Raw genomic sequence first — 10,326 nt, forward strand, 5'->3', positions numbered from 1 at the left:
AGTGGTACTCCTTAAGGAATTATTAAGAGATTAATTAATTTAAGCTGTCAGAGCTCTAATTAATTAATGGATGTCGGATATTTTAAATACGGAGATTTAATAAGTCTAAATACAAGCCCCGACTCATCACCGGCAATAAAGGGGTAAGTCAGTATCGGTTCTCTAGTGGAATGAACTGATATTTATAAATTAATTATGGTCTGGGCTGACCATGGATAAATTAATTTATTTGAGGCCCATCTTTATTCCTTGTATCTGGTCCCTGGGCTGGCCCAATGTCTCCTAGCCCAAGAAGACAGAATTTTCGGCCCTCACTAAGAAAGTGGCGCCTCCTCCCCTTTTCTGTATTATTAAATACAGCTGTCAGCTCTCAGGGAAATACACTGATAAAAATTAGGGTTTTGAGAGCAGAGGGAGGCGCAGGAACGTGTGTGGCTTTTCTGTCTTGGGAATTTCCATAGCTCGTTGTCCATCCAACGTTGGGAATTGAGCGGGATACAGTCGAGAAGATCAGAGCTGGAGTCAGATTCTTTCGACGCGATCATCAACAGTTTGTGCATCCGATTCTCAAGTAAGTTTTCCTAACACCTGTGTGCAGCTGTTAAATTCATAGGAGCATGTTAGGATTTAATCGTTGTATGATGAATTAATAATAATCCAAGAAACGATCATCGGGCAATCGAGTATTAATTCAATTTAATATTCCTTCAGTTGTAGCATACATTTAGTCCAGCTTTGCAAACCCCCAAGTGCATCTTGTTGCACTTGGCACACGGCGGCATCCTCGCTTGTCCTGATGACTGTCCAGGGTATTGTTGTTTACCCTGTTGTTGTTGGCCTTGTCCTTGCCACGGCTTTCTGTTGCCTTGTCCTCTGTCCTCCCATTTTCTCTTCCCACTCTGTGCTGGAGGCGCATTCTGTTGTCCTCCAGGTACTTTTGTCTGAGTTAGCGGCGGTGCAGGTGCTTGCAGTACTTTCTCTGGCTGCATAGCCAACTCCATATCTAAGGCTCGATTCAACGCCTCAGTGTATGATAGTGCGGCCTGACTTGCCAATACTACCCTAATGTCCTGCCTCAAACCGGCGCAGAAAAGCTCAGACATCTTCTCATCAGTGTCCACCTTCTGTGGAGCAAAACGTGATAAGTCACAGAATTCTCGGTCATACTCTGCAACCGATTTCTTCCCTTGCTTCAGATTTGCAAATTCAGCTTCTCGCTGCTTGCGATAACTCCTCGGTACGTACTTCTCGAAAAGCGTAGTCTTAAATTGTTCCCAGGTGTAGTTCTCTATTTGCTCGGGTGTCAGGGTCTTCTGTCGTGCTTCCCACCAGTAGTCGGCTGATCCGGTTAACTGGAAGGACATGCACAACATCCTTTCCTGATCATTACACCTGAGGAACTTAAAGATCCTCTCCAAGGCTCTAACCCAATCTTCCGCCTCCTGTGGACTTCCAGTTCCACTAAATCTGGGTGGATTTTGTCTAAGGAAAAGTTCTTCGATTCTCCTCTCGGGTTGCGGTGGTGGCGGGAGAGTATCTTCCCGCCTGTCAGCTAAATTACGCCCTTGGTTGCGTCTCGGAGGCATTCTGTATTAACAGAAGGTAAGTCTTATATCGCTCATCGTTTCTAAGATTCGCCGAGACTAAACTCAAGTCAAGGAAACAATCACGTTCACACAATATTCATAAAAGGAAAATAAAACTTATAAATGCTAGCAAAAGACCACTCGGGTCAACTATATATACCCATCATAAGGTTGCCTCTTTAGAGGACTTACAAAAATACCATAGTACTTATTATGATGTCGCTCTAAGCTAACATCATAGATAGTACTATATCTCGGTATGGACCTCATACGGTCACTCTACCGACTGCTCATCTAGTTGCTACTAAAGCAAACTAGGAACATCTATCTACATAGCATCTAGGGCAAAACTATATACACATGCCTATCTAAGCATGTCAAAACATCAAGTACTAGCATCCTCCCATCTATATATACATCCCAGCATAAAAGAAAAACTACGGCCAGGGCGTACTGCCCACACTCTCGCGGTTCTCATCGGCTCTAACCTCCGCCGGATCTTCCATCGGCTCCTCTTCGTCCTCGTCATCGACTACAGCCTCTATCGCATCCTCCATCGGCTCCTCCTCATCCTTGCCCTCGGCTATAGCCTCTATCGGATCCTCCATCGGCTCCTCTTCATCGTCGCCCTCAACCCTAACCTCTATCGGATCCTCTCCAAAAACGGACTCCATGGCTACCAATCTCTCCTGGAGCTCCCGGTGTGAAAGGCATCCCTTCAGCAGATCCGCGTAGAGAATCTGAGTGTCTGTGACGAACCCCATCTCGTGCGGGTCCAGTATCTCAAGACGGCACATCCCTACTGGAACCTGCTGCTCTGGGTCGTCCTTGGTAGACCTCTGAACTCCTGCGGGGCGAGATCCTCCTGCCTCGCACTGGTCCTGGTGACCAACTCTGGGAACAACGGGAATGGTAGGTAAGGGTACACAGTAAGGAGATGGAGTGTAGTACGGAGATGGCGGCCTGTCAACCGTACTAGGCGATCGTACAGCCTGAGGGGCTGGAGCTGGCACTAACTCGTTGTCGCAGCCCGAAATCCCTACACTAGTGATAGTGGGGTACGAGTATCGATACGACTATTTTTAAAGAATAAAGGAATAGAAGAGTAGGTCGAACATCAAGCGGAAGCTCACATCAAAGCATGCTAAGAAAAATATTATTAATTGAACCCAAGGGTAAAATCGTCAATGTCATTGTAACTTTTTAATTATCAGGAATTTCACGAACAAAAACAAAACAGGTATAGCTTATTTTTCAAAAGGAAACATAATATGCAGAGTATCGCAGCAAAAGGCGAACCAGTTACATGTATGGAGACACATAACCGTGAGTATATTACTTGATTCATATTTAAAGTAACTTCACATCAAGACTTTATCGATAAAAAGGAAATACGATAAAGTAAATACGTCATCTAACGAATCCCCACCAGCACCAGACCAATCTCACTCCTCGCTTAGCCTGCACATTTAGAAATACATGCAGGGCGTGAGTATATAATACTCAGTAGGCAAACGCCGAAAAACAAGAAAGGTGCTCTTAGAGCTATAAGTCTGAAGCTTGCCACATCACAGCAATACACAGAAATAAGTTAGTATCAATGAATCTGTGCATGCAGTTTTATAATCAACATCATAAATAAGTAACTGCGCAGTTTAAACATTCATCATGTATGTACCACATCCACTACTCATCATCAAAGGTACTGAGAAGTAGGCCTCCCTCTCTAGTACCGTGACCGGCCGACCCGAAGACGGCTCACAGTCACCTCTGTGCACAAAATCCCGCTTGTGGCAGGACCGAATTCGTCTCATCAGTAGAGGGTAACACACAAGCTCAACATCGAAAATTGGCAAGTCAAACAGTTCTCAAACATCATTTATCTCAAAACATTTGATAAGTTCTTAACATCATTACATCATTTTAGAAAGCTCATATGATAAACATATACTCAAAATATTGCCCACCTGAAGACCTTACTCAAAAACTCCCGTCAAAGTGGAGTTACTTACTTCCTTGCTCTGCTCGTGTCTTCAGGGATCATCGTCATCATCGAAGGTTCATGTCATAAAATGAATCCCGATTAGAAACTCAACGACAAAAACTCATGCCTCAACTCATGCTCTATATTATATTCTATCTCTTAACCAACTCTACATAAACTCTTTACTCATTTCAAATCCTTAAGTCCAAGGATAGGTTTCAAGAAAAACATGGTTCTAAGTCTCGGTTCATCTCTCATATACGACTCGTCTAATCTCATTCAAACACTTAGGCAACACAATCACATAAGGCACATAAGAAAATACCATCAAACATCATCAAGACATGTTCTGTTTTTACACAGACTCGACTTCAAACTTTAACACGTTCTGACTCCGACATCCCCTGGACTCCAGACTCATACCAAAAGAAAGGTATTTGAGTCTAGTTTCATTTAAAAAAAAGTAGAGTCAGAAACTCCAAGTGGTTTGGGAGATATGGCGTTTTACCACGGTCTACCATATTCGGCAGTTTTGAGCAACCGAAAACATTGATTTTTGAAAAATAGTAAACGTTGTCAAACGGAGCTCAAATTTGGTGGATATCTAGCCCATACAGTAAGGTTGATACCATAAAAATTTGGAAAGCTAGATCACACAGGAAGTTACTGAAATGAATGACTTTGTCCCCTGTTCTCTGAAATTCTCGGCAGAAATGTGCAGATTTGGTTTTGCATTTTATAAAAATAGTAAATCAAGTCCAAATGACTTGAAATTTTACCGGTATGCTCAAGCCTCATGTAGGGACATGCTGTAAAATTTTCAAAGCCATTAGACATCGACAACCCGTCGATCACAGTAGGTCAGTAGCCTACGAAAAATCACCAAAACTCATCTCAAACTCTTAAATGCTCAATTCAACATTTTTTCAAAGAAAAACCAATCAAAGTTCATTTTAAACACATATAACACTAAAATAACATTCAAAAACATTAAAATACTCATCATACTCAATCTCAAATCTCCTCTTACATCATAACTCAAATCTCAAGGAAAACGTTTCTACAAACGCATCAATTTAATCCTCTTCTCAATCTCATGCTCAAAATTACTCAAATATGATCATTTACATCATATAACTCCTTATTCACATATTCATTCTCTTTTTATCATAAAAACTATATTTTAATAAAAATCCATGTATTAACATAAAACTGTTAGCAAAACATGGATAAAATTCTCATAAGGATCATAGAGCAAATTGACCTCATTTTATCAAGCATCAAACTCACATCATACAAAACTCAAAACTCATACAAACTAAACTAATCCAAAATTTTATGTAGCCTACAATAGACTTAATCAAACATGCAAAGACACTACTATCATGCTTAAAAACATATATTTTAAGCCAAAACACTTAATAGACATATAGACAAGAAAGTCCCAATTTTTATTAAACTAACTCTTTGAAATTTTTACAAACACATACAAATCTCTAATCCATTCATAGATCTTTCATTTTTAGCCAATTAATCTCACATCAAAACCATCAATTCACAAATAAGGGCATATATACACATATCCCTAATTCTAGTAAACTAACTCACATCAAAACTCCAATTGACATCATATACTCAAATTACTCCATCAATCATCATCATATACACCTCATAGACTCATTTACATCATCAATTTATCTATTAACTCTTTGACTCAAAAGTTACCATTTTTGGGTAAACTAACTCCCATCAAAGTTTCACATCTCAAAGCATATATTTCACACATACATCAATCATCAATACACATCACATAATTTCTCATTTTTCACCCCAAAACAAGAAAAGAAAAGAAAAAATTTTGAAAGGGGTGAAGACCCACTTTTCGAAAATTTGGAAAAGAAAAGGAGGGGTGATTTTCTTGCTTTATCTTTCAAGAATACACTCACACAACATCTTTCAAACAAGATTTAGAAAAAAACATGGTTACTTACCCAAGTTCTTACCAAAGTCTACACTTTCTCACTCTAAATTTTGAGGCTCTTCTTCAAGGAATCTCTTGATTAAAAGAGGATAGATAGTGTTTATGGAAAGTTTTAGAGTGATGTGAGGTGTTTGGTAGTATTGTTGGAAGCTTCGAAGGTTTGCTCTAATGGTGGAAAATGGTGGAAGTGTGAGGTGAAGGAGATGAGTGATGATGGGCGAAAATTGTGTGAGGGAGAGAGAGATGTTGGCCGAAAATTGTAGTGAGGGAGAGAGAGATTTGGCTTTGCAAGATTGAATTTGATCTTGTGATCTTTAAAGGGGATTTGCAAATCTTAGAGAATATTTGCTAATTAATGGATGATCTCTCTCTCACTCTAATCTCTCTCTAATCTCTACACTCTCCATCTCATACTCTCAATTCTCTACTCTCTCAATTCCATACTTAGTCATTTAAGGCATATAACATATGGTATGGGAAATTAAAATAAAGTGTGAGAAAGGTGATCAAATAAAATCACAAAGATTATGGAAGAGTCACTCACTAATAAAATACCACATCATAAATATTCATGTGACCATAATAATTATAGCACTCATATTAGTGCACTCACATATATACAATATTCCTCTTCGTAGGAAGAAAAATAATTTTAAAAAAAATTATGCTCGGAAAAATTTTCATAAACCGGCATCATTCGATTTCTCGATAAAAATAAACCATACTTGCTTTGGAAACTTAAACAAAATTCCAAATGCTAAGGTCTCGAATAAAAAATCATAATAACTCGGTCATAATGACACACGTCACGAAAATCACATAATCATTCAGTCATGTAAATTCACATAACATCACATCAAAACAGTCGGCAGACTCAAATAAGCTAGACGTCTCTCTGACCGACTCTATTTATCGAAGATTCTCACTCTTTCTTCCTCGACTCTATTTCCAACTCAGTATTCCTATTTTTCTTAATAGGACAGTCAATCTCTAATAAATCAGTATCCGGTAACTCTATTCCCGGTAGTTGGAAATAGAATAAAATCTCAGCTTAAAATCCATCAGCATCTCTATCTCAACTCATTTCTCAAATCTCATCACTCTAATTCCATCATCGGTTTATTCACTCGTATCTCTATTTAAAAGACAATCTGTCTTATCTGCTCATAAAAAAAAGTAGTCTCGTAATTTGACATCTCAGTACTCTCAATAGTGTTAAGACACTATCTCACAACATGAGGAAAAGTACGGGGTGCTACATCCTACCCCCCCCTTAAAAAAAATTTCGTCCCGAAATTTGAGTTATTCTTCTTCGGGAAAAAGCTCTGGGTACTTCTCTTTCATCTTCTCTTCAACTTCCCATGTTGATTCTTTTTGACTATAATATCTCCATTGGATTTTCATCAAAGGAATCGATTCGTCCCTCGATTATTGGATCTTCCAGTCCAGTATAGCATCAGGTCTATCTCTTCGTAGCTCAAAACTGGTTCCAGGGACACTTCTTCTTGATAGATGACGTGTTTTGGATTAAACACGAACTTTCTCAATTGAGAAAATATGGAAAACGTCATGGACGTTCGCGAAGCTCGGAGGCAACGCTAGTTTATAGGCTACATGGCCTATTTACTCTAATACATATCATAAGGTCCTATATATCTCGGTTTGAGTTCTTGTTAACTCAAAAATAACATGCTCCCCGAGATAGGGAAAAACTCACATAATCATCGTTTCTATCATCAACAGAATCTATTCACAATTACTCAATTGTTGAGTTTTCTTTTCTCGATTTTGCTAATCGATGCCATAATTCATGGCTAAGTGGTCTCACTTCTATTGTGGAAGTCTTTAATAGGTATAATTGTATAAGGTTGCCAAAGTGGCGCCTTCATGTGTTAACACGTTAAACATCCTTCTACGAATGATGCCATCTCTCGCTTCTTATTCTCCTATCAAAGCGTCGTTTCAGTCTTGGCACGTATTTATACTTTTCGCATGTGCGGTGTAAGGGGTATCATGAGCTTCGCTCGTGATTTCATTCTTCAATTCTTCTTTATCAGGCACACACAGTCGTTCTCTTTAAACAAAAATGGCATTATCTGCCGCGTCCTGATAACTCTCTACTTTCTCGGTTCGAATCTTCATTCGCAATCTTTCCATCTTCTCATTCTGTCTTTGAGCTATGACTATTCTCGATCATAAGTCAGGTATAACGTTCAGTGCAGAAATTATCATTTCTGTCGTTGGTGGTGGTATTACTACCTCCAAATTCATCTTCTCGAATTCCTCGATTAGGTTCTCTTCTCGAGTAAGGAGAAATCCTAACTCTCCCTGATTCTTTCTGCTCAACGCGTCAATTACTACGTTAGCCTTCCCAGGGTGATAATTTATTCCACAATCGTAGTCCTTCATCAACTCTAGCCATCTCTTCGTCGTATGTTCAGATCTTTTTGCTCAAAGAAATATTTGAGACTCTCATGATCGGTGTATATCTCACACCGTGCTCCATAGGAATGGTGTCTCCAGATCTTGAAAGCATGCACTACGGCTGCTAATTCTAAATCATGCGTCGGATAACTCATCTCGTGTGATCTCAGTTGTTGCGAAGCATACGCTATAACTCTTCACTCTTGCATCAGTGCACATCTTGGAACCATTTCTCGATGCATCAATATAAACTGCATACTCTTGATCCGCTTTTGGAATAGCTAACACTGGGGCTATTGTGAGCCTCTTATTCAGCTCTTGAAAACTTCGCTCACATTCGTCCGTCTGACGGACTTGACTTCTTTCTTTAGCAGGTGCGTCAATGGCTTGGCGATTTCTGAAAAGCCCTCAATAAAACGTCGATAATACCCTGCTAACCTCAGAAAACTGTGAATCTCGTGCGGTGTGGTTGGCGATCTCCGCTCCTGTACCGCTTGAACTTTTGCTGGGTCTACTTTAATTCCTCTCGCAGAAACAATATGGCCGAGAAAATTGACTTCTTCAGGCCAGAACTTTCATTTGCTAACCTCGCTTAAAGCTTTTCAGCTCGTAATCTTTCTAACACGATCATCATACGCTTTTGCGTTCTCGTTTACTCTTCGAGTAAATCAGGATATCGTCTATAAAGACTATCACGAACTTGTCTAGGTATTCGCGAAAAAAAATTGCGGTTCATGTGATTCATGAACACAGTTGGTGCATTTGTCAAACCGAAAGGCATTTCTTCCAAACATCTTTGAGTTTATAGTAATGCCATATTGCATACGCGATGCCGTCTTCGGAAATATCTTCCGATCGTATTTTCAACTGATAGTATCCCATCCTCAAGTCAATCCTTGAAAAAGTGCTCGCTCCTGGTAGTTGATCGAACAGATCATCGATCCGGGGTAACGGATATTGATTCTTCAACGTTACTTTGTTCAGCTCTCGATAATCGATACACAACCTCAAGCTTCCATCCTTCTTTTAACAGAAAGAACTGGTGCTCTTCCACAGAAAAACACTGGGTCGAAAGAAAATCATATCTGGATGTTCTTGTAGTTGCAGCTTTAACTCTTGCAACTCTGTGGGGGTCATTTTTTTTTTTTTTTTTTTTTACGACGCTTTCGACGTCGGTACGGCGCTAGGTTCTAACTCGATCGTAAACTCAAGCTGTCGGTCTGGGGAAAACCCGGTAAAGTTTTAGGGAAAACGTTTTTATACTCTCGCACATCTGGTACGTCGTCAACGTTTGCCTCGAATTCATCTCTCTGGTTCAAAATACAACGTACGCAGTTGTATCTTTTCTTCGCAAGTGATTTCTTGCTTGCAGCAGCCGAGATAATCGGCGTCTTCTTCCATTTTCTCACAATACCAATGAAGGAAATTGGTTCTCGGCCAAAGGCTGAAAATATATTCGTTTCTCCGTGCATTGCATCTTCGCACGATTTTCTTCTAACCAGTCCATTCCTCACATTTATATCCAAGTACCACATATGCATCAATCTCGGATTTCTAATCTCGAGCTTAATCGATTCTAACTTAAATTCTAAGTTAGGGCATACGGATAAAACCGTAATAATTATGTCTATGGGTATGGCTACTCTTTAGAGGTTGTGGAACAGTCTCTACGTTCAGTGTCGAACAAACTACTACAGGCATACCCTTCGACTTGCCTACCTGTCACGATTCCTCGATTCTTGTCCGGTGCTTTCTACTCAAGCGCGAACAGTCTCTGATGATGCGGTTGATTTGCCTGCGGGGCTGGGTAGTTGTCTTTTTGATCGTTTGTGGTCGATAGGCTGGTTGTTATCGTTGTGGTAGAGGTGGCGGTAGGATTCCTTTCATCGTCTTGAGTTGCGGCCGAAACTGACTCGGTCGTCATCCGCTTCCACTTTGCTGGCGATTCGAACACTGTTTCGAGTAGTGCCCGACCCTTCCGCAGGTGTAACAGCTATTCTGTCTCATCTTGCATTCTCTCAGATGTAATTTATTGCTCTTGACAAGGCGTAACCCTCGCGGTCCTTGAAAGTTTACTGCTTCTGGGGCAGTTGGGCCAACATAAGGCTGTTTGTCTCAGTTCTGATATTGTGGTGGCGCATTCTGACTCTGCCCACGGCTTTTTGGGGTCTTGACTTCGGTCGTCCCATTTTCTCTTTTCTTCTTGCCCGCATCCAGGAAAGGATGGATTGCACATTTTCGTACTCAAAATTCGTTCGGGGTGCTGAAGCTTAAATCACGTTCTTTGGCTGTATGGCCAGTTCTATATCAAATGCTCTATTTAATGCTTCAGTACACATAACCGCACTCTG

At 40.3% G+C, this 10,326-nt stretch overlaps 1 protein-coding gene and 1 long non-coding RNA gene across 2 annotated transcripts; both read right to left on the reverse strand.

Annotated features, from left to right (window-relative positions):
* Positions 1-707: 707 nt before the first annotated feature.
* LOC131003834 (uncharacterized) lies at positions 708-1,586 on the reverse strand. The gene has a single exon (XM_057930387.1). It carries the CDS (start codon positions 1,584-1,586, stop codon positions 708-710), a length of 879 nt encoding a protein of 292 aa, XP_057786370.1.
* A 1,279-nt stretch (positions 1,587-2,865) lies between these two features.
* On the reverse strand, positions 2,866-5,979 carry LOC131003839 (uncharacterized). The gene is made up of 3 exons (XR_009094815.1): positions 5,562-5,979; positions 3,554-3,617; positions 2,866-3,047 (listed from the first exon to the last, which is right to left on the reverse strand). It is a non-coding gene; the product is annotated as an uncharacterized LOC131003839 (long non-coding RNA).
* Between the last annotated feature and the right edge of the window lie 4,347 nt (positions 5,980-10,326).

Source organism: Salvia miltiorrhiza, unplaced genomic scaffold (assembly GCF_028751815.1).
Source record: "Salvia miltiorrhiza cultivar Shanhuang (shh) unplaced genomic scaffold, IMPLAD_Smil_shh original_scaffold_273_2, whole genome shotgun sequence".
NCBI lineage: Eukaryota > Viridiplantae > Streptophyta > Magnoliopsida > Lamiales > Lamiaceae > Salvia > Salvia miltiorrhiza.

Excerpts from the sequence above, each read along its gene's own strand:
- LOC131003834 (XM_057930387.1), bottom strand. The coding sequence starts at position 1,586 with ATGCCTCCGAGACGCAACCAAGGGCGTAATTTAGCTGACAGGCGGGAA.